The 24,361-nt window shown below is 49.0% G+C and overlaps 2 protein-coding genes across 4 annotated transcripts; both read right to left on the reverse strand.

Moving 5' to 3' along the window:
* Positions 1-61: 61 nt before the first annotated feature.
* On the reverse strand, positions 62-14,150 carry Acrbp (acrosin binding protein). The gene is made up of 10 exons (XM_032906613.1): positions 14,103-14,150; positions 13,336-13,624; positions 13,044-13,138; positions 12,477-12,594; positions 10,142-10,604; positions 8,466-8,598; positions 2,319-2,498; positions 2,044-2,211; positions 829-912; positions 62-400 (listed from the first exon to the last, which is right to left on the reverse strand). Exons 1-10 carry the CDS (start codon positions 14,148-14,150, stop codon positions 278-280), a joined length of 1,701 nt encoding a protein of 566 aa, XP_032762504.1. The 3' UTR covers positions 62-277.
* A 513-nt stretch (positions 14,151-14,663) lies between these two features.
* Ing4 (inhibitor of growth family member 4) lies at positions 14,664-23,332 on the reverse strand. 3 transcript variants are annotated; one of them, XM_032905660.1, is made up of 8 exons: positions 23,241-23,332; positions 19,794-19,865; positions 16,881-17,047; positions 16,618-16,723; positions 16,330-16,435; positions 15,976-16,123; positions 15,672-15,733; positions 14,664-15,548 (listed from the first exon to the last, which is right to left on the reverse strand). In XM_032905660.1, the coding sequence occupies exons 1-8, from the start codon at positions 23,275-23,277 to the stop codon at positions 15,509-15,511; spliced, it is 738 nt and encodes a 245-aa protein (XP_032761551.1). In that variant the 5' UTR covers positions 23,278-23,332; the 3' UTR covers positions 14,664-15,508. The 3 variants fall into 3 exon arrangements, with proteins under 3 accessions (XP_032761551.1, XP_032761550.1, XP_032761549.1); XM_032905659.1 differs by having other exon boundaries at positions 16,609-16,723; XM_032905658.1 differs by having other exon boundaries at positions 16,330-16,438; positions 16,609-16,723.
* Between the last annotated feature and the right edge of the window lie 1,029 nt (positions 23,333-24,361).

Here is a 24,361-nt window from a genome sequence, read left to right on the forward strand (position 1 = left end):
GGTTCAGTCCCCAGCTCCGGAAAAAAAAGAACAACAACAAAAAAAAAGAGAGCACATGGGCTGAAGACAAACATTTTATTTGAAGGTATTCTTCAAGGCGTGCGGAGTTCCCATCATGCACCTCTCTGGGACTGTTCTCCCAACCCAAAGAAAATGCAAGTAGGGGCCAGGTGGGAGGCCCCTGAGGGGCACCTGGAAGCCAACTGACAGATGTAGTCTGAGAGCGATGGAGAATGTGGAAAGGCTGGGCTGGGGTGGGGACAGCACAGACCTCAGCTCATCCAAACTGGCCTAGAGTCAAAGTGTTAAACTCTTGGCTCCACCGGAGTATAACCTCCTCGCCTTTAGCCGGGCTCAGCACGCTGTACTTCTCGTTCAGCATGCACTTCATGCGGGACATCTACAAAGGGATGGTGTATGGGGGGTGGGGGTAAGGAGGTGCCAGAACCAGGGGCAAGAGGGAGAGGGCAGAAAGGAATACAGGCGGAGGAGGCCTAGACTCAGAGAGGAAGCACGTTACCCTAGACTACATAATGCATAAGGCTGGGAGGTTGGACTGAAACTCACTGTCTGGTTTCCAGGCCAACTGAGGCTCTCCCTCTGGGTTCTCAGGGCCCATCCCTCTTATCTGTCCCAGCCTCTCCTGCCCACTCCTGCCTGAGAGACCCTGGCTCACCCCAAGGCTAAGAAGAAGAGAAGGCATCGTGTGAGAACTGCTGACGGGGAACTGTTTCCACAGCCTAGCTTCTGGAAGAGAAGGGCTGGGAACAGGCCCTCCCAGGGGCACTAAGGGACTGCTGGGAGGTGAGGACAGGGCTAGCCACTCACCTTTCTGTTCTGGTTTTTCAACAGGCACTGTTGGCTTTTGAAGGAACAGTAGTTTGGGTACTGGACGTAGTTTGTGTCACAAATCTACACCAGGAGAGCCAGGGAAAGAGAGCATCAAAATCCTGACAGGACACCAGTGTCTAGCTTAAAGGTAATGACAGCCTGCCCTGGGTGGGACAGGGCTCTAGAGCAGCAAGCCTTGCATAGCTGGGGGTGGGGAGGCACCCCACTGTCTTCCTTTACTTCCTTCTACTCTCCATCATGAACCCCTGGGAAGCAGTCGAGAGGTAACAGGACCACAAGGGTCTGTTCTATTGGCCAGCTTACTGGGTGCAGAGAAAGGTGCGTAAGAGGCCAGTACATGAATGTACTGGGTGCAGAGAAAGGTGCTTAAGAGGCCAGTACATGAATGGCCAAGGGTTTGCTTAGCACACATAGGTGGTTGGTGCCATCCCTAGCAACACAAGACACAGATAGACATACATACATACAGACAGACATACATACACACAGGCAGACACACAGACACAAACACATACACACACACACACACACACACACACACAGAGGTGGGGGGGGACAGAGAAGAACAGAGTATAGATCCAACTAGTGGTCCAATTATCAGGAAGTCTGTTGGTGATTAGTGAGGGGGAGGGGGAGGGGAGGTCTCTGACAAGTGACAATCACTCCCCCACGGACCCTGCCTACCGTCAAACTGTGGAGAGGGCTTGGGGACTAGCTCTGAGCAACAACAGATGATTAACTACTCAGAGGAGGCAGGTCGGGGGTGAGGGGGAATGTGCTGATATTATTGGTCAGGGAGAGCACTGGGCTGTGGGGAAGACAGCTTCAGGCTGAGCTGGGAAGGCAGGGTCCACAGGGCTGGGCGGTGAGGGTTGCAGCAGTGACTGTAACTTTGGGCTGCAGTGGGCAGTGACTTGAGCAGAGCCAAGCAGCTAGTGATGGGCAAGGCTGCAGCTAGAGCCTCCGTCTCCATCTCGGGCCCCCGAGGGTTGGAGTTTTCTCCCTGGGTAGCGTTCCTACTGTTGCTTGAACGCGACCCTGCTTTGCTGAGGGAAGGGTGTTGAAGAATGGCAGGAGGACGCTAAGGGCTGGGTCTCGGAGCCAGGATCCCAAGGCCAGGCTGTTTAGAACAAGTACCTAGAAAGAACTGGGGACGGCTGAAGGAGCTAAGGTTGAAGAAGAGGATCTGACCTTCGTGGGGAGATCCCCATCTTGGAAGCTAAGGAACTCTGCCTTGAGCCAGTTGGCGACCCGGTCATCTTCACAGCCCTTCAAGGCGAGCCGGTTACACCAGAACTCAGAGCTGAGCCCTCCGTACATTTCCAGCCCAGCAAAGCGACCTTTTTCTGGTATCTTCGCCTATGGGACAGAGACACGTGAGAGGTGCAGGCCTCTCTAGCCCCAGGCCTCCTTCCTTCCCACAGCCCCGTCAGCCCCGCTGGCTGCGGGCTTCCCAGCGGAGGTACCTGGTTGCCGGTGGATATGCTCTGAGCTGAGAGCAGGGGGCTGATGAAGGGGATCTTGTGGGAGGCGTCGCAGTGCTGGCGCAGCACGCTGGCTTCGCTGTGGCACTGCTCCAGCTTCAGGGAGCAGAATGCACAGAGGGGACAGGCAGCTGTGTGTCTCCGTCCAAGATTGTCACAGACCTGGGACAGGAGTTTGAGTGAGAGGCTAAGTTTTGGCAGGCGCTCCTTTCCCTTGCTTCAGACCTCCAGAGCATGCTGCACGGTGTTTGATGCCTTTGACTTAAGGCCTTTTGCTTTCCTCCCCTCTCCTCCTTCCTCAGAATTCCTTGGGGACCTTCTCTCAGCGCTTTCTGGATGGTTATTCAGTTCTAGGCCATCTTCTACAGGTGGCACCCACATCTTTATTACCTACCAGCTCCGACTTCTTCCCCAAGGCCCAAATCCTCCTCACTGAGTAATTCACAGGCCTCTAACGTGGGGGAAGGCAATCATCCTTGCTTAAGCAACCCGAAAGGAACCAACTCCCCTCTCCACTTCATAATGACAGTGCTAATCATATTTGCAGAGGTGACAGTGCTGGCCAGCAGTCAGGAGCATCATAAAAAACCAAGCAAGCGATCAGGGACTTACCCTGTTGGAAGGTAGAAGCAGGAGGATCAGGAGCTCAAAATCCTCAAGTTCCGGGCCAGCTAGGCCTACAGAGATCCTTTCTTTAGAAAACAAAAGAAAAGAAAAGAAACAAACAAAAAACCCCAGCCAGGCGTGATGGCACAAGTCTTTAATCCCAGAATCCCAGAGGCATTGGCAAGTGGACCTCTGAGTTCCAGGCCAGTCTGGTCTAGGTGGTGAGCCATTGTGTCCAAGTCAGAAACAGCAAAGAAACACTGTTAATCCCCAAAGTTCTATCCAATGTTGGCACTTCCTCAGGAGACTGAGGTTCCGCGTGGTTAAGAACACTGCTCGAAGTTGGATCCAGGTCTTTCTATCTCCAAGTCATCCTCCATCAAATGCTTAGATCCAAACCCGCCAGTTCCTGGAAGCTCTTTCACAAAGTGGAGTTACACCCATCTCCTGGCTGAGCGCTGGGCTCTCCTCACCCCAACCAGACAGATCTGGCCAACCACGCCTTCAGGGGCGCCCACTGTCACCCAAGGTGCAGCCTGAAACAGCATGGGCTCCTTTGCAACCCATGCTTATCTCGCAGCAGCAGCCAAGGAAGACAACAGGACCCTGGCCCCAAACCTTTATGGATTTTCCTTTGCCTGCAACATTAAATGGGCTTCGGGCTTTCCCCATTAGTACCCTATCTTTTTGACTCTGTCTTCTGCTACTACGTGCTCAGTAAAAATGGACTCTGTTCCCTTATCCAACCATACCACCCTGAGTCTCCATGACCTCTGAACGTACGTGTTTCTAAAAAGGCTCTACCACGCCCTTTGATAAGATTGCCAACTCCCCATTAGCCTCCTGCACCCGGGCGAAGCCCCTTCCAGCCAGAAAATAAGTTCATTCTGAGCTCTTCATGAACTTTCAGTTCTTGCTTGCTGCAGAGAAAGCCACTGTGTACACTGGTCTTTCTACCAAGAACCTTCCACTGCGCCCCTTCTTTTGCCTTGTTACCTCCCTTCAGGTCTCAGTTTAAACTCCAGTTCCTCTAAGAACATTCTCTGGTCCTTGCAATCCTGGAGAGTGGCCTGTTCACGACACCGGATGCTTTCTTCCTTTTCTTTTTTTTTTTCCGGAGCTGGAGACCGAACCCAGGGCCTTGTGCTTGCTAGGCAAGCGCTCTACCACTGAGCTAAATCCCCAACCCAACCGGATGCTTTCTTGCAACTCTCCTCCTCACCCCCACAGTGCCCATCTCCTCGATAACGCTCAGGTCTGCTGGTATATATCTGCTGCCCCAAGTACCAAAGCCAAGTACCTCAGATATGCAAGCATTCTCCCATGGAGCACACCCCGGGGCCTTGCACACCCTCCCACTGAGCACACCCCAGCTTTACTTTTCCTTCTCTTTCTCCTCAACGATGACGAGAGCAAGCATCAAATCTACTGTGAGCATCCCAAGTGTCTAGCACATAGCCGACACCCTATCAGTGTCTGTCGAAGAAATTGGTGAATGCCTGGTAGACTGGCACTCAGTGGTTGTTGGCTAAACTGTAGTTTCAAAACCAGGGAACGGTATGTGGCAGTGCGTACTGCACACTCAACTGTGAGAGGATCACTTGTGCCTAGGACCTCCAAAGCGCCCTTTGTAGCAGAGACCTTGGCTCAGACAACGACACTGACAACAAAGGAACACTTAAAAGTCTATCTTTCAGGCTGGAGAGATGGCTCAGTGGCTAAGAGTTCAATTCCCAGCAACCACACAGTGGCTCACAACCATCTGTAATGGGATCCGATGCCCTCTTCTGGCCTGCAGGTGTACATGCAGGCAGAACTCTATACATAATAAGTAGATCTTGTTTTTTAAAAAAGTATCTTTCAGCCAGTGATTGTGGTGACACTTTAATCCCAGCACTCAGGAAGCAGAGGCAGGCAGATCTCCGTGAGTTCGAGGCCGGCCTGGTATACAGAGTTCCAGGGTGGCCAAGGCTACACAAGGAAACTGTCTCAAAAACAAAACAAAACAAAAAACCGGAAAAAGAAATATCTTTCTGGGAATAGACTTGCTAAGTGTGGGAGAAATATCAGAACTGGAATCTTTTTTTTTCTTTTTTCTTTTTTTCGGAGCTGGGGACCGAACCCAGGGCCTTGCGCATGCTAGGCAAGCGCTCTACCACTGAGCTAAATCCCCAACCCCTGGAATCTTTTTACAGATCCCTCAAAGTGCTAAGATAGTTGTCTTGATTGTCAACTAGACCGCATCTAGAATCAACTAGGAGGAAAGCCATGCAGCATTCCTGTGAGGGATTTTCTTGACCAGCTTATTCAAGTGGGAAGACCCGCCCTAAATACCGGATGGTAGCGCGGATAAAAGGAAGATGGGAAAAGGAAGCCCTATTTCTTTGCCTGCTTGCTTCACTCACGCTGGCAAGTGTATCCACTCCACTGCTGTCAGTGCTGTACCCCCCCCCCACTTCAATGGCTCCCAGCATGGACTGAAGACCAGCCGCTCCCCAGGAACCCCGCATGCTCCAGTACCTGGCTGGGAAAGCTGAGACAGCCCGGCTCATGGACTGAACGACTACCACGGCTGGACTATCAAGGAGACCGTATCATGTTACCCACTCCAGTAAACCTTCACTCTCGCGCATCTGCGCATCTAGATTATGGCACCAGGCTCCCGGGGGACAGCTATCGACCTCACGGAAGGTGGCATTGGGGAAGTGCAGTGTGTTTTCTTTCCATGAATACTTATGGGTTTTTCTGTCTTGCACATAACGTTTCTGGTGAAATTGTCATCCACGGACTTGCAGAATGCCTGCCTTATCTGCCATCATGGAATTCCATCAGTTCTGCTTCTGATCAAGGAATGCACTTCTCAGTCCAGTGAGTGCCCTATCTATAGCCATGGAATCCACTGCTCTCACCATGTTTCCCAATACTCGGAAGCAGCTGACTTGATCAAACGGGGGGAATGGACTTTTTACTTTTTAAATATTGTTTTGGTGTATGAGCGTTCTATGTGCATGTATGTCTCTCTGTCTACTACTAGCGTTGTGCCTTGTGTTCTTGGAGGCCAGAAGAGGGTGTAGGATTCCCTCAGGTTCCTCGTGTTGTGGAACTAGAGTTGCAGACGGTTATGGACCACCATATGGATGTTTAGAATTAAACCCCGGTCGTTTGGAAGGGCAGCCAGTACTCTTAACCTCCGAGCCGTTGCTCCAGCCCCTGGATTTGGCTTTTTTAAAGACAGTGACTTATCAATTAGATGGGAGTAGCCTAGAGGGCTGGCGTAGTGTTTTCCAGAAGACTGTATGTTCTGAATCAACCTCCTCCGACATATAGTATTTTTTTCCCTATAGCCAGGATTCATGGTCCAGGAGTGAAGGAGTGGAAACGCAATGGAATTCCTCACTATTGCCTCTGTGACACCCCAGGAACAGTTTTTCATCCTGTTCCTTGGTGTGTATGCTTGGCCAGCCTAGAAGACTTGGTTCCACAAGGGTGAGCACTCCTGCCAGGAGTCACAATAAACATTCCCCTTAATTGGAAGCCAAGACCTCTCCTTGGCCACTTTGGACTCATGACACAAGTCATCGGGCTAATAAAGGGATAATGTTTAGGAGGGTGATTAATCGGACTACCAAGGGAAAACTTCACCATGAGGATAAAATTATGTCTGGACTGCAGAGATCTCTAGGACAGTGGTTTCCAACCTTCCTAATGTCATGGCCCTTTAACGCAGTTCCGCATGTTGTGGTGACCCTCAACCATAAAATATTTCTCATTGCTACTTCATAATGGTAATTCTGATACTATTTTGAATCATAATATAGATATCTGATATGCAGGATACAATATACAACCCCCAGAGGGGTCACAACCCACACATTGAGAACCACTGCCTTACAGCATCCCTTGGTGTTACCATGACTTGTGTTTAAGGTCAATGGGAAACTACAACCTAATTCAGGCAGGATGACAAAGGGTCCAGACCCTTCAGTGATAAAGGAATGAATTACTCCTCCGTGGGGAGAGCCAAGGCCTTCCCAGGTCTTCCTGACAGGAGGAAATACAGGATGAGGAACAGAAGACGGTAAAATCAACGAAGGCCTAGTGACCAGTCCCAGAAATGAGGACTGGGCCTGACCCGAGTGCTCCTGACCTAGTTTGCTAAGAACATGTTTGTGCAGACACGTATATATTAAGCAGATATCTGTGTTTTCTTTCCTCTATTTCTTTATCATGTAATGTAGCATCCATTGAGATACTATCAGTGTTTAAGTGTTGTAAGTATATATTATCACATGTAAATCACGGGACACTGAAAGACTAAGCATTCTTCAAGGGATATTGTCACCTCCTCTTAAATAGTGTTTAGTTATATGTGGGGTAGTTGTATCACGCGTAGGCAGAATTGCAATCTCGTCACTGTTTCCATGTGGAAACGAAGCATGCCGTCAAGAGCTATGACTGGATGCCAACTGACCAGGTGTGGATGTTTGACGGTTATCCTTGGTGGTCAGTTTGACTGGATTTGAAACCAACTAAAAGCAAGCCACAGAGAACTCCTGTGAGGGATTTTCTTGACCAGATTATTTGAAGGGGAGACTGATACCCTTCAGCTGTAGCCCAGATCAAAGGGAGAAGGAAGAAGGGGGCTCCACTTTTTGCCTGCTTGCCTTCACGCTTGCTGGACGTCTGTATCATGTTGGTGCGACATCCCTTCCCTGATATTAGAACTGGCTTCTTTGGCTTCCAATATAGACGGAAGACCAGCAGCTCTCCAGAAAAACCCTCAGTCTTCCAGTGCCATATTGGGACTGCTGGGACATCCAGCCTCACAGATTAAGCAACTACCAGATTTGCCAACCTCTCCAGTGCGAGACAGACATTGTTGGGCCACGTAGACTATGTCATGTAAGCAAGTCTAATAAACTCCTTTCAATATATATTCACTCTATCAGTTCTGCTTTTCTAGAAAAATCCAAATGTAAGTGCTTTCTGTGATACATTGGTTTTTGGTGCTGGGGACTGAACGTAGGGTCTTCTGTACGCCAGGCAAGTGTTCTACCGCAGAGCTCCATCCTCAGCCCTCTGTGTCCTTTTTTTTTTTTTTTTTTTTTGCAACTGGGTTTCCCTAAGTTGAACTCATTCTTCTGCCCATTCCAGAGTGAACTTGGGACTCCTTTGCTTCAGCCTCCCAAGGAGCTGGGACCACAGCCCACGTCATCAGACTCAACAGGAACAGGTTCTACGACCCTTTTGGCAAGAAATAGAGCTGAGTCTAAGGCACAGCTAGGGACCGAAGGTGCTGAAGAGGACTGAAGGGATGGCTTACGGCCTAACAATTTGAAAAACTGAAGGATGCATTCCAGCCCAGACTGGCTTCCAGACCAGGTCTTAGCCTTCCTCTGCAATAGATGTCCTTCCAAGGTACCTCTTCAACTAGGTCTCATGCTTTCCTTACCCAGCCCCTCACCCATGGCTCACACAGTGCCAGGCCCATGGGATGTCCATTAAATAGCATGGTGGACATACCGAATCCCCGAAGCCAAGGATCTCCTCCTCCATGTAGCTCCAGGCCTTGGCTGTGGGAGTCATGGTGCAGGTATTCTCCATAATGGAATAGCATAGCACCATCAGGGTCTCCGTGTGGGGCAGCTGCTGGAGGCTGCAAGAAGACAGTACAGACTGGTAGGGATGGGCTAGAGGGCTGGGGCAGAACACCACATCCACTCTTCCCCTCCGCTGAGCACTTGGTCTTGGTCATATGCACTATTCAGCATGCTTAGCAGAGGGTCTCCATCCTGGAGCCTGAGAGGACCTTGCACCAACTGCCTACTTTTACAAGAGGAACCGAAGTCAAAAATGGAAAGAAACAAAACAAAACAAAACAGTGGCTGGAGAGATGGCTCAATGGTTAAGAGAGCACCTGTTGCTCTTCCAGAGGTCCTGAGTTTGGTCCTCAGCCTCAGCACCCACTCTTGCAGCTCACAACCACCCATTTCCTGTAGACCCAGGGGATCCGACGCTCTCTTGTGGGCTCCTCGGACACCTGCACACATGTATCTACAGACACACACACACACACATACATACACACACACAGACACACACACACATACACACACACACACACACACACACACACAGACACACATACAGACACACACACAGACATACACACAGATATACAAATAGACACACACATACAGACACACACACACACATACACACACACACACACACACACACACACAGACACACACACACACACACACACACACACACACACACACACACACACACACACACACACACACACACACACACACACACACACACACACACACACACACACACACACACACACACATACATACACACACACACACACACACACACAGACAAAACACATACACACACACAGACACACACACACACACACACACACACACACACACACACACACACAGACACACACACACACACACACACACACACACACACACACACATATACACACACACACACACACACAGACACACACACACACACACACACACACACACACACACACACACACACACACACACACACACACACACACACAGACACATACACACACACACAGACACACACACAGACACACACACACACACAGACACACACACACACATACACACACACACAGACACACACACATACACACACACACACACACACACACACACACACACACACACACACACACACACACAGACACACACACATACACACACACAGACACACACACACACACACACACACACACACACACAGACACACACACACACACACACACATACACACACACACACACACATACACACACACAGACACACACACACATACATACACACACACAGACACAGAGTCACACGCGTATTATGCCTGAGTAAAATTAAGTAAATATTAAAGAACAACAACGACGAGATGGAGAAATAACTTTCTGAAGGCTTTAGTGCTAATCAAGGCCAGAGGTAAGACCAGAGCCCAGGGTGAGGCTTAAAACAAGGATGGGCACGGAACAGGAGGGCCGCCATTGCTAGCTGTGCTCGAAGCCTAAGCAGATCTGAGTGGGTCTGGAGACCAAAGCTGGTAAGTGGGCTTCGCATTTCCAGAGGAGGCAGCAGGGATGGCAGGGCCCATGAAGAAGTCACAATTTCCTGTACCTGCCAGTGCTTTGGCTTCTCCAGGAGTCATCGTACAGTTCGTTCATTTCGTCCATTTCTTGGGCGGACCGGATGAGCTCCTGGATGTTCTCCATCATCAATGGAGCGGACTCCACCTCTCGGACCCGGGGAGTGAAGAAGGAAGGGTTGGAAGACAGTGACTTGGACTGAAACTTGGGCTCCGAGTCTGACTGCAGTCTGGACACTGAATCCAGACCCTCCTCTGTCCCCTGCCCCTCTTCCTGCTTTGCCTCTTCCTCCTCTTCCTCTTCCTCTTGCTCCTCCTGCTCCTGCGCTTCTTCTAGCTTGTGTTCTTGGATCTGCTCCTGCTTGTGCTGCTCCAGGCTTAGCTTCCGACTACTCTGTTGCTCCTTGCCGCCCAGGGACAGGGACGACTGGAGCAGCTCCTCCACATTGTTGTTGAGCCGCTCGGGCCAAGGCTGGAAGGCCTGGTGTTCCGTGGCTGCAGCAAGGTTTAGGAGAGAGCAGGAGAGAGAAGAGGAAGAAGGGATCAGACTTCCAGCCCCTGGAGTCACCTCATCTGCATAGGCAGCTGTGGAGGTACAGGCCTGCAGACTCAGTAGCCCGGAGGGTCAGGACTTCAAGTCCAACCAGCTCAGCCACATCTCGAGCCTGAGGCGGGAACTACATGAGATCCTATCTTGAAGCAATGTCAACACAAGCTTTTTGTCTGTTTGTATTGTTTTGGATCGAGAAACTGGGGCTGGGGGGTCAGTTCAGTTGGTAAAGTATTTGCAAGTGTGGAGACCAGAGTTCAGCCGTTAAAATCTACATAAAAGCTGGGTATGGTAACGTGTGCTTGCAATCTCCGTGCTGGGGAGGCGGAGGCAGGATGCTGCTGAGGATTTACTGGCTTACCAGTGAGCTCTAGCTTTATTTCCATCATCATCATCATCATCATCATCATCATCATCATCATCATCATTTTGAGATAAGGTCTCACTATATAGTCTTGGCTAGTGGACTTGTAGCCTGGAAGTCAGAGTTCCCTCTGCTTCCTGGATGCCGATGCCATCACTAATGGGCCATCTTGCTCAGCAGCTCTGAGATTATTTATTTATTTATTTATTTTTATTTTTGGTGAGGACACTGTTGCTCTCTTCAGACACACCAGAAACCAGAAAAGGGCCTCATATCCCATTAAAAATGGTTCTGAGCCACCATGTAGTTGCTGGGAATTGAACTCAGGACCTCTGGAAGAGCAGCCAGGGCTCTCAACTGCTGAGCCATCTCTCCAGCCCGGTGTCTATTTTTTTGTTTTTTTCTTTTTTTTGGGATATGTTCATCTTTATTTTATGCGCATTGCATTTTGCCTGCATGTATGTTTCTGGGAGAGTGGTGAATCACCTGGAACTGAAGTCACAAACAGCTGTGAATTGCCATGTGGTCATTGGGAATTGAACCCCTGTCCTCTGGAAGAGTGGTCAGTGCTTTTAACTACTGAGCTCTCTCTCCAGCCCAGCTCCAAGTTTATTGAAAAGACCCAGTCTCAAAAACTAAGGTGGCCTGAGCTGGGGGTAGGGGTGTATATGCCTTTAATGCCAGCATTCTGGAGAAAGAGGCAGGTCTTTGTAAGTTCTACATAGTGAGTTCCAGGCCAGCCAGGACTCCACAGTCATACCCTGTCTCAAAATAAATAAATATGGTGACTGAGGAAAACACCCAGCATTGACCTCTGATCTCCACATATGTGCACGCACACACTGAACACAGTATGTACAAACAAGGACATTGCCATAACATGCTGGTATGTGGCACCTTCCCACTGTCTTACAAGGGTCCCTGTTCCCTAACTCCTGGAGCAAATGTTATCATTTATCCATGTCACCTAGAGAACACCATATATTCCTAAGAGCTGGCAACTCACACCTTCTGTTAGAATGAGGGGAGTCTAGGAATCAAGCCCTGAGCCTCAGGTATAGAATGTATGTGTAGGGGTTGGGGATTTAGCTCAGTGGTAGAGCGCTTGCCTAGAAAGCGCAAGGCCCTGGGTTCAGTCCCCAGCTCCGAAAAAAAAAAAAAAAAAATAGAATGTATGTGTAAAACATAAGTATACATTCCACCATTGAGATATGTATACCTCCAGCCCAAATACTGTCTAAAATGAAGATATCAATTTACAAAAGGCCCGGGGGGGCTTTTATTCTTATTTTCATTTTATGTGTACAGGTGAATATACGCCAGTGCAACACATTCATGCAGTGCCTGTGGCGGCCAGAAGGGGGCGTCAGAGCTCCCAGGAATGGAATAACAGACTCTTGTGAACTGCCACGCCAGGGCTGGGAACTGCGGTCCCCACTCTGGGAGGTCTCACCTGTGGCACGGGATACAATGGGGGTGGTCACGGAAGTGAGAGGAACTTCTGCTGAGGACTCCACCTCCTTTAGAGTGTTGGGGGAAAGGATGGAGACTGGCTGGGAGCACCGGACCCTCTGCAAGGAAAGACAGGGAAATGGAATTCCTTTTCCAAAGAGGAGCCGCTCCTGCCCCAGCAGTTTCCTCAGACCCCTTTCCATTAAGTCGCAGCCCCCACCGTTCCCATGCAGGGAGGAAGGAACGCAGTGCCTCTAGGGAGCCTCTACTTCTAAGAAAGGCCACCTGCTGGCCTTCACTGTTTTCCAGCTGATTGACTAAAAAGCATGGACCCTTTGGGGGCAATGGACAGGCCATACGACTCTGCCTTCCCTGTATCTCTTCTCTCCTTCACTCACAGTAATGAGGGTGGTTCAGCCAGTATGAACGGCCAAGGTGAGATGACTATGCCCACCTTGGCAAACTGACAGGGAGCGTGCACTAAGATGACTTTCCCAAAGCCCTTCCTCAACTTCCCACCCCCACAGCGTTCCCTTGGCCCTGGCTCACCAGACCTAACCTTTCTCACCTTGGCATAGTAGACATGGTTGGAGCAACGATACTGAGCAAACTGGCAGAAAGACTCAAACCAGGAAGCATAGGGTAGGTCAGAGCAGACAGCACCTGAGGAAGGACAGCGCACATGGAGAGGCTGGTTACAGGAAGGCCAGGGTCGAGTCAAGGTCACCAAGAATGAGAACAGGTTCTGGGGTGAGCTGCCAGCTATAGCCTTCTCCCGACTCTCATGTGAGCACGAAGCTTTTGCCCTGAGCCTAGGTGACCTCTAGATGCCTAGGTTTTCCCACCAGTCTGGCCCTCACCATCTGGTACCAATCCGTGGTTTTCATATTGATCCAGCTGAACGAGAGTGGGGTTCCGGCAGCCGTGGGTTGCACGGAGGCGGCAGGTGGTCTCTGCCTTCCAGGTTGGGGTCAGCAGGGCGAAGAAACGTTCATATTCAGTGGATGAGAGAGGGCTGCCTGGAGTGGAGGCTAAAGCTTCCTCAGCTAAAAGAGGTGTTTCAGACAGGAGCAGCACTGCAAGGTAGGGGGACAGACAAGAATGGACCTTAACCCATAATGCACTTCCGGTCCAGTGGCCAGATCCAGACTAGATCTGGAGTGTATGTGTGTGTGAGTGTATGTCTTGGGTGATGCCTGATGGCTATGGTGGAAGGCTTCCAGGGACAAGAGATAAAAGACCAACCCCTCTCAAGCTTGTATCAGGCACAACTCAACCTCCTGGAGCCAGCCGGCTCAGAACCCATAACAAGGGAGCTCAGGGGGGCAGGGCCCTTCTGAAGCATAAGGGAGCCCCAGAGAAGATCCACCCGCAGCTTCAGACCACTGCAGCGTCCAACGGGCCAAACGTAGCCTCTCACCTTCCAGAAGCATCAGAAGGAAGCCAGCATCTAGTTTCATCACGTCCTGGTAAGATCCTCCCGCGTTTTCACAACAAGGCGACCTCCAACGGGCTAAGCCTCGGAGATCGTGGGTCTCGGGTTGCTAGCGCGGTAGGAGGCGCGGCTGCGACGTCACAAAAGGTGAGGGCGGGGCCAGGCCACGAGGGGAACTCCTCTGAGCCGCACCAGTAGCGGGCCAAGGACCGAAGTCAGAGGCAGCCTTTCCAGTCCCATCTTCAACAGCAGTCAACCTCTACTGCTTGGTACCACTTTCTTCGAACTTATTTTAGTGCTGCCGGGAAATGGACCTAATTCCTCCTTCTCCTACCACAGAGCTGTTACCCCAGCTCTGTGTGCTCCTTCCTGCCACTTAACCCCTAGGCCCCGGAGGTGTGTACTCTATCAACCCTTCTTCAGATACAGACGGTGGGCTTCGTGAAGCAATGTCCGCGGTTTTATGGAGATCTGGCTGTTGAGTATAGGCAGAGCTGGAATGTCTGAAAGGAAGGCAGGGAAGGGGAGGAACTAGAGAAAGCACCTCTTAGGTAAGAAACAGGCCCAAAGTTAAAATGCACGCAGGGCAGACCAAGGCGAGCACACGTGTAAGGATGGTTCAGTGGTCCAAGGGATACTGTCCTAAAGGAGGAGGTGGCCAACACTCACTGAGAGATGGGAAGAAAATACCTGTTTTCTATCTGTATTTAAAAGGAGAAATCAAGCTAACACTATTATCACAGCACACACATATAAAGCAAATACATGATTTATTGAGTGAAAGGTGTTTCACGGAGCGCGTACTCGTAATTACAAAGTTCTGAGTCCCCGATGCCGGCACCCTCCAGGTGAAGAAGCTGAGGATACCACAGGACAAAGACCATTTTGGGTTTTATGCCTTGTCCTATTTCTGGCAAGCCATCCTCCTGCCTCTCATCCAATCCAGAGAATGCAAAAAGAATGCTTACCACATATACGTAAACAGTCTCTACAATAAACACAGAGGCTAGCGTGGATAGCTTTTATTTACTACCCCGACTCCCTTTACATGTGAGCTATCTGGGCTCCACCTTCCCCTCTCCCATTCAAAGTCAGCAGAATTCCCCGGGCCATAGAGGTTGGGGTAACCACTCAACTAGGCCACAGCCCAAATGACCTAGAAGACCCTCCCCATGGAGGAAGAGCACAGAGAAGGCAGTCAGTCCTACCTAGTTCCCAATGGGGGAAGGAGGACTGAGGGGACTGGGAGAGTGCCCGCTCCACTGCCCAGTCCTAAGTCAAAGCAAGGGGAATGAAGAGGACCCTCCCTCTGAAATACAGCACCAACCTCCCCACGGAGGCAAAAGGACAGTGAGTGGGACTACTTCCCTCTGAGGGCGAGGCGGGGAAGGAGCGCACATCCCGTCAGTGGCCATGGCACCTTCTCTACTGGGGTTTGGATGCAGCCTCAGCACCGAATGGGGAGAAGGGAGAAGGGATGACGGTACTGCACTGTCCCCATCTCCCTGGACCCCCATCCCCAGCACAGGCACCCCTCTCTGTCCACTAGCCCAGGTCAGGGGGATTCAGAAGAAGTCTCTGATGGAATCCAAGGAAACCTATTTCTTCTTCCGTTCTTGGGAGCAGCGTGGGCAAAACCTAAAACCCAACATGGAGGAGAGAAGAGTGAGGCAAGCAGAAAGCAAGACAAGTCTGCATGTTCTCTCTCACAGTGGGTGCCGGGACAGCCCAGCCAGCTCCTGCCACAGCTCTGTCACTTACCATTTCCCTCGAGGCTTGGTTGTCAGCCCCACACAGGCAAAGTGGAACCACTCAATGGAACACTGGAAAAGGAAGGAACACAGTCATCAGGGAGGGACCTGAGTCAGGTAAAGGGAAGGGCCAACTGTGGACTCGAGAGGCACCCTTGACTCCAGCTTAGAAACTTTCTCAAGTTCCAAGCAAACGAGTCCCACCACCACCCCATTCTGCATTCTTCTCTTCAAGCCAATCACCTCCTATTCACGTCCTCACACCCCTCAGAGCTCCTCCCCCAAAGCCCAAGGCAAAACGGTTTGGTTCTCACATCTGGGTTGTCACAGCCAATCATCTCTCCATAGGAGACCTGGTGACAAAGGCAATATGTGGGTTCGTTGGGATCCACAGGCATATCCAACACATCAGAGGGGTGGACACTGCCAAAGGTCACTGAGGGCATCCCATACTCAGGACTTCTGCATGCCAAGAGGAAGACAAATGTCATCTGCAGGAAGGGAAGCTACAACCTGCGCTCTGAGGTGGTAGAAGATCATGGTGAGGCATGGTGTGGCTTCTTCTCCATCCAGCAGACACCACAGTGACAGTTTTACTGGCACAGAAGACAGGGAAAGTGGCAAGAGGCAGGGCTGGCTGGGAGGTGGGCGTATTCTGGTATACTCACGTGCGCACAAGTTTTAACTTCTTCTGGGCAGCCTTGGGGGCTTCTTCATCTGAGTTTTTCCCTTTGGAACGGGCACGGGCAGCTTTTTTCTCCTTTTGGGTCCGGCCTTCTAGGAAGAAAGGGTAAGCCAGAAGGCAGAGACAAAAAGATGGGTTAGGTTCTCTTTGTTCCTGATCCAGGCAGTGCTGCTCCCTCAGGCTGGAGTAGGCCTCTTCTCTCTGACCTTTCGCCCCATCTCACGGCCCCGCCCCCGCTTCTCACAGCCCCGCCCCTCCTCACTCCTTTTGCCTTTGCTGGAAGAGCTGTCATAGTCACTTGACTCGATCTGTTTTTCCTTCAGATCAGCCTCAAAACGGGCCAGGTCTGTGTCCAGCCGCCGAATGTGTTTGTCCACCTGTGGGGGAAGGAAGGGAAGTGGTCCAAGTCTGGTCCCAAAGGAAGAAAACAGCTAAGGTAGACTGATGGATCTCCCAGACCCAGTACAGATCCCAACACAGCTGACCCTGAGGATTAGATGGGAGATAGGTGGGAAGCCATGAACAGGGCCATACCATCTCATAGGTCTGCATGGCCAGCTGCACCTTGTCGTCACCAAATTCCTTGCATTTGCCATATGCCTCCTGGATCTGTCTGAGAAGGGCCAGTTTTTCCTCGGAGCTCAGGCTGCGGGCGCTACTCATATATTCAGTGGCCAACTTGTCAATTTCAGCCTTCAGGTCTACAACAGAGACAGGCCTGGGTCACAATGGCCCCTGGTGGCTAGATGAAATATACTTCTTCCTCTTGTTCCTTGGACCTTTTCCACTGGCCATCAAAACCTTCCAAGTGAACTGTTCTGAACATTCACCAGTACTATGCCTTGTATTCAGGAAATGCAACATACTCAAATTATTTGGGCCTTCTGGCTTGTTTTGAGACTGTCAGTATGTAGCTCAGCCTGACCTTGAACTTGGGATATCCTCCTGCCTGAGATTTCCTAACACTGGGATTATAGGCATGTGCCACCGTGCCTGGCTGAGACTGTCTTAAAGTACCTTCAAGGTACAGAAAACATGGCTGCCGCAGTTGGGGTTGAGACTACTGCAAAGGCATTGTGGGATTCTCTGTACAGCATGTTAACATGAAGTGCACTGGATGACATTTCAAGACGCTTCTTTGCAGGGCTTGCTTGCTGCTTGCCTCGTGAGTTTGGATCCCAAGGCCATCTTCTTTCTTTTCTTTTTTTTTTCTTTCTTTTGTTTCGGAGCTGGGGACCAAACCCAGGGCCTTGCGCTTGCTAGGCAAGCGCTCTACCACTGAGCTAAATCCCCAACCCCGCCATCTTCTTTCTTAATAGCAACTCCAAACGGCCCTGCTCTGACTCCTGCAAACCAGGTTGTGCCACTCACTGGGGCTCTGGCCTCCAGGTCTCTCTCCCTCTTTTTTTGAGATAGGGTCTTGCCCAGGTTGTCCTTGAATTTATGATACTCCCGCCTTAGCAGCCAGCGTGTGGGGTCTGAAATGTTAACATTAGGTCCTAATTCCTTCAAGGAATGCTGTGTCTGCGTCTCCTTCCTGTCCACCCTGAGTACCAAGTCTCACTCTGCAGCTCAAGATGTCTGAGAACTTACAGTCCAGGCTGACACCAAACACAAGCAAATCCTCCTGCCGCAGTCTCCTGAGTGCTGAGGTTACACGTGTGAGCCACCACGTCCGGCTTGCTCATCTTATGCTGCCCATCGCTTGGACTCGTCACAATTCTTGTCACTTTCTTTTTCTGTCTGTCTGTTCATCTGAGATATTGCTCAAAACACCTTAATACTAGAGGGCTGGTGATGTCCCGGAACACTGATTCAAAGAGCTCTACCCCCTAACATAACGCAGGGCTCATAAAAATGACAATGGAAAGAGACAAAAGACTGACTGTAACCCAGTGCAGCAGCAGGCAGGGGGAGCAAAACATGCTATGCCCACAAGTCACGGCATTCCAGGCCTTTGGAAGAAGTGGGAAAAGTGCACGATTCTGTAACTGCCAGCTGGTCTCTGTACACAGAATCAAGACTTAGAATGGCATTGCAAGGAAATCCAGCCGCCTCTAACCATCTCGCAGACAGCCGTCAGAAGCAGGTGTCCAGGGTGCTGGGTGAATCCATGAAGACACTCAGCCGGAGCCACTTAAGTCGTGGCTTCACATCCCAGCCTGTTCTCGTTGAACATGGCTACATAGGATGGCACATAAGACAGATATCTATCCTTCAGTAGGTATGAGGACACCTTCAAGGTGAACCGTGAGTCTGGAGCAGAGCGACCTGGGCATTGTAGTGTAGCCTTCCTTAGGCTCCCAGTGGATACCTCAGTGGAGCCAAATCAGCTGAGTCCAAGGACTGAGAGGACGTCTATGTGTCTGAGTTCAAGAGGACAATATAATACACTCCGGATGTTAACCAATGCCTTTTGTTTTCTTTCCTTTTGTTTTTTTGTTTGGAGAAAAGGTCTTATATAGCTGAGGCAGACCTCAAACTCTGGGTATGTACCTGAGATGACCTCACAATTTTTTTTTTTCCACAACAGGGTCCAACTATGTAGCCCTTGCCTGCCTGAAACTTAATATGTAGGTCAGGCTGGCCTCTAACTCACAGATCTACCTGCCTTGCTACCATACCCTGCCCTTTCTTTTTAATAGCTTCTCATCAAAGTTCCCAGCAGCCCACCATGCGTTGGTATGTAGTCTCAAGTGCTGTGTAACTGGTGATAAAAATGAGGTATAACTCGTGGTTTTCATGCATAAGCAACAATCAAAACCAGGAGAAATGTCTGGGCTTGCTATCTTCAATTCTTGAGGAAGAAGGTACAAAAACCCTAACACCTCTGAACCTTATATATTTTGTGAATAATTTGTATGGGTGCGGATGAATGTGTACAGTGGCCCACAGGTTGTGGTCACGGGACTAACTTCCGGGAGGATCTCTCCTCCTACTGTGTGGATCCGGGGATCAAACTCAGGTCATCAGGCCTGGTAGCGGACACCTTTACCCACTGAACTGTTTTTCCAGCTTAGCATCACTGAGTTCTTCAGGCATCGTCTCAATACTCCATTTGATGTGGGAAAGTAGAAAAGAGGATGACTTATCTTCCTTTAAGAATTCCATGAAAGTCAGGAGAGACGGCTCAGGGGTTAAGAGCACTGGCTGTTCTTGCAGAGGACTTGGGACCCAGCACCCACACGGTGACTCACAACCATCTTTAGCTCCAGTTCCGGAAGATCTGCCTTCCGGTCTCTTTGTGTACCAGGCACACACATGATACACAGATACACATACAGGCAGAACATTCATACACATACCTATATTCATACATACCTACATATATTCATACATACATGCATACACACACACCCCAAATAAGTCACAGTTTACCAGATGGTATGGCAGCAGAGAGCAGGAAAACACATGGTGGTCAACCAAAGCCTGTTATCCTGTACATACCCTCTGTCCTTTGGTCTAGGTCCCTCATGAGCTGAAAGTTTCTCTGCAATTCAAACGGGAGGTTTTCAATACCTGGGAAGAGACAGAAATAGCTGGTGGACTACACAGATGTCTTCGCAAGGGCTCTAGCACTAAGGTGCTACAGCTATCTTCTTATTTAACCTTTTGATTTATTATTTTTGTGATGCTGCGGATGGAATCCAGGGCTGTGTGTATGCCAGGCTAGTGTGCTGCCTCTGGTCTACATCCCTAGCCTGGCAGCTCCTTTGAAAATGACATTCAAGCTGGAAACAGGAGGGGGGTGGGCAGGGGAATTATGAACTCAAGTCAGTCTCAGCCATAGGGAGTTTGCAGCCATCTGGTTACATAAGATAGTGTTTTAAAAGGGAAAACAAAGAACGGGAAAAATAGACAAAAGTTCAGGGCCTGGAGATTCCAGCTCTAGGAGATACAATGTTTCTGAGTTGCAAGAGGGGCATGCATTCACACACACACACACACACACACACACACACACACACACACACACACACACACACACACACACACACACACAGACTCTAAACACACACACACACACACACACACACACACACACACAGACTCTATTCCCATGGGTGCATAGTTTATAAAAAATAAAATACAAAAGTACAATTCAGTATTTAAAAAAAAATCAAAGTATGGTTCAGTTTTTCCCTCATTTGAAACTGGATTTTTCTTTTCTTTATTTTTAATTTATCTAATTTTTTTGGTGACAGGGTCTCTGTAGCACAGCTCAAACTTGCTTTGTAGCCAAGGATGACCAACAATGAATTTCTATTCTTCTCAAGTATTGGGTCCTGAGTCCTGTGTCAATATGCCAGCTGTATAGTGTTGGGCATCAAACCTAGGGGCCCTGAATGCCAGGTTGGCATTCTATCAACTGAGCTAATGCCCTGCCCTGAAAATGAGGGATTTATCTGTGACAGGATTCATTTGCCCTTTCTCAAAAGCTGAAGACCTTCCCCTCTTTTTCAGCTAGCCTCCTGTCTCTGCCAGTGTCCCGGCCTCTTCGTTGGTGCGCTTACTCTATAAACCAGCTTTCTCTCTGAACTTCTACCTCCGTCTTCTCTGCTCTCAGCTTCAGCGCTCAGTAAGTTACAGCTGTGTTCCACACTCCTACCTGGCTTAGCTCACTCAGCCACGCTATCTTCCTGCTCTCTCTGACAACACTCTGGCCTTTTAAGCACCTCACACTTGCCAGCAACTTCCCAGGAGTCCTGTCTTCCTCACCCCACCCCCATTTTTTTTTTTTAAGATTTATTTATTTGTTTTATGTATATGAGCACACTGTAGCTGAAGAGGACATCGGATCCCATTACAGATGGTTGTGAGCCACCATGTGGTTGCTGGGAATTGAACTCAGGACCTCTGGAAGAGCAGTCAATGCTTTTAACCGCTGAGCCATCTCTCGAGCCCTCACCCCACTCCCATCATACCTGCTCCCCTACTTCACATCTGTTTAGTCTTCAAAGTTCAATTTCAGAGCTAGACTTGCCCAGACTCCGACAATGCCTTACACAGACAGGCTGTCAAGATAGTCTAGCTAGTATTTTTGGTATTTATCCAACCATAACTAAATAATTAATGCAATCTGGGCCTGTCTCCCTAACCTTCCAGGACACACGCCTGGATCCACTTTAAATTTCCCTCATGTTTAGAATTGTCTTGTATACTGAAAGTGTCAAGTAAACAATTGAATAAATGTATTATTAGTTAAGCCTTTCCATAAGAGTGAAATCTCTTTACACAGCTTAACCTCATTTTTTCCCCTCTGGAGGTGAAGACTGAACTTTAGTATCAGGGGATTCCCCATTAGGCAAGTGCTCTAATGTCGCCTCCTAAATAAATATAAAGACAGGGTCTCTATGTAGCTCTGGCTGGCCTAGACCTCACTACATATACCAGGCTGGTCTCAGAACTCACAGAGATCTTCCCAAGTGCTGGGATTAAAGGTATGTGCTACCCAAACTTGTGTTTCTGTGACTCTAACTCAAATGTAAAAACTGTTAGTACTAAACAAGGCTTGGTGCTTATCAATAGCACTGGAGATGGAAGGAGGCCCTGGAGTTCAAGGCCATCATCAGCTATGTAGCAAATTCAAAGTCAACCTGGGCTCTATTAGATACTGTCTAAAAAGTCAAAACAAGAAGGTGCTTCTAGGGGTTGGGGATTTAGCTCAGTGATAGAGTGCTTGCCTAGCAAGCGCAAGGCCCTGGGTTCGGTCCCCAGCTCTGAAAAAAAAAGAAAAATTTAAAAAAAAAAAAGGTGCTTCTAGTAACAGACAGATTATCAAATGAAATGACTCCTCTTTGTGAAGAAGTTTGAGGCAGTTGGTACTACCTTCTTCTTCAAGTAATTCCTTCCTGCTAGCACTGCCAATACTAGACCAGAGGCCTTATTACAATGCCAACACTGACATCTTGTCCTTTAAATGCTGGTTTCTTGAGCTCACTGTCTTTTCTTTACTCTGTGTCTTTTCCGTGAATGATCTCACTGTCAGATTTTATGCCTATTTCTAAGGCAAAGACTAAATTATTACTCCTGAATCTGCTACACTATGATATAGTTTATTTTCTAAGCAGAATTCACCTTGGATTTCCCCTCTCTCTCAATCACAAAGTCATTCAATCAATCTTGCCATGTTTATAATATCGAAAACTTTTGGTCATTCTCTAAGAATACACTTCTGACTTGGCTTGCTACCGTTAACTGATTCATTAAAATCAATACTCTATTTTAAGATGCGAATACCTTAGTTTGGCATAACAGTTTGTCTAATACATCCCCAGCCTACTTCTCACTTTGAAGTCTCTTACACACACACACACAGGGCAGGGGTGGGGGAGGAAGAGAGGGAGAGAAAGAGGGATAGAGGGAGGGGGGGGGGAAGGCCGGGAAAAGAAAGGGAGAGAGGGAGAAGGGAGAGACAGAATCTTTGTTTTTGAGAACTGGATTTTGCTCATAAAGTAAAGCATTTCAGCGATCAACTCAGTGGTCGCTCTATTCCACCCAGCAAGCTTAATGAGAAGCCACTTTTGAGACATAAAGGAATTAGACCAAATATTTGCAGCTGCTCCAAATGGCAGTGAATAACGATCCTGCACAATTTAGGAAAATAATCTACCCTCAAGAACTGAGTGAGCAAATACTTTCCTTGCTACCCTTACCCCTTTAAAACCCAGCCCTGATCCCACGGGACAGCCCTTTCCTTGTCTATACCTTGAGCGAGGCCTCTATTCCCCCTGCCCCACCCCCTCCCTCTTCACCCTCGAATAAATCCTCCCTCAGAACCCTTTCCCAACTGTGATCTTCAGTTTACCAGAACCTCGGGGCCATATAGTCTGTCAACCCGGACCCTCTACACCACTCTATGACCCATGACCCCCTTCTCCAGTCGGCTCTTACTGTCCAGATAATGTTCCAAATACATCCCAGCAGCCATCTTGAAGCAAAACAAAGCAACTTCCGATCCTCCCCGGAAGTGACTAAAACACGACAGGCGCTGTGACCATTCTTGGATTACAACCTTTCCGTACCTAAAAGAACTTCCGCCCTTACTAAACTACGGTCCCCGGATACATCCGCCCGGCATTGAACGTTTTTGCGCGCCTGTTCACGGTCGCCCACATCGAGGCTGCTTTAGCCTGGCTTCCGCCCTTAGTAAGACGTTAGTATGTTTCTGCGACAAGTATGACGTCACGCAAAGTCGCCATTTTGCATTCTCTAGCAAACTTTTTTTCCCTCCAAAAACAGGAACGTTTGGTAAATGGGGGAAATCTGTTCTGTGTAGTTATATTATGTAAATAACCGCTTTCAACAAATAGGGAATCGAGTGTTTTCGTTTATCTATTATAAATGTGATCATCGAAGTAACAGCTTAAGCAGAATAGAAGGTAGATGCTTTCTTCAGAAGTTGTCAGGCTTTGCAAATTTAACCCTTTGCATCTCTCACCACTCTTCTATAAGTTTGTGAAGCCTTCGCTGTCCTCAAATTTGTGAGACCCTCCTGCCTCTACCTCTGCCTCGCAAACGCTGGGATTAAAGGCGTGTGCTATGGGAAAACCGATGTTTATGTTTTACATTTGAACTAATGTATGGTATTAACATGATCTGAAAAGACTGGGTCATCGAGTAAATATCAGAAGACTGATATACATCAGCCTTCACTGTAGTCAAAAGTATCAGCTATTGTGTTGGGGATTTAGCTCAGTGGTAGAGTGTTTGCCTAGGAAGCATAAGGCCCTGGGTTGGGTCCCCAGCCCGAGAAAAAAAAAAAAAAAGTATCAGCTATTGTACAAAAGCAAGAGTCCGGCAGGTTGCTGCTATCTTATGGAAACAGAACTCAAACTCCGTAATAGTTAGTGGTGGTAGAGTCTTGCAAATAGTGTCACCTCGAATTGATATACCTTTCACAGAATTTACACCACATAGCACTTTTAAAATAAAGTTCTAGCTCCCTTAGCCCAAATATGTAAAGGGCACCATAAAAGCCCAAGTTTACTACTGGGCAGATGCTAAAGTTAGGC

The sequence above is a fragment of the Rattus rattus genome, chromosome 6 (assembly GCF_011064425.1).
Source record: "Rattus rattus isolate New Zealand chromosome 6, Rrattus_CSIRO_v1, whole genome shotgun sequence".
Lineage (NCBI taxonomy): Eukaryota > Metazoa > Chordata > Mammalia > Rodentia > Muridae > Rattus > Rattus rattus.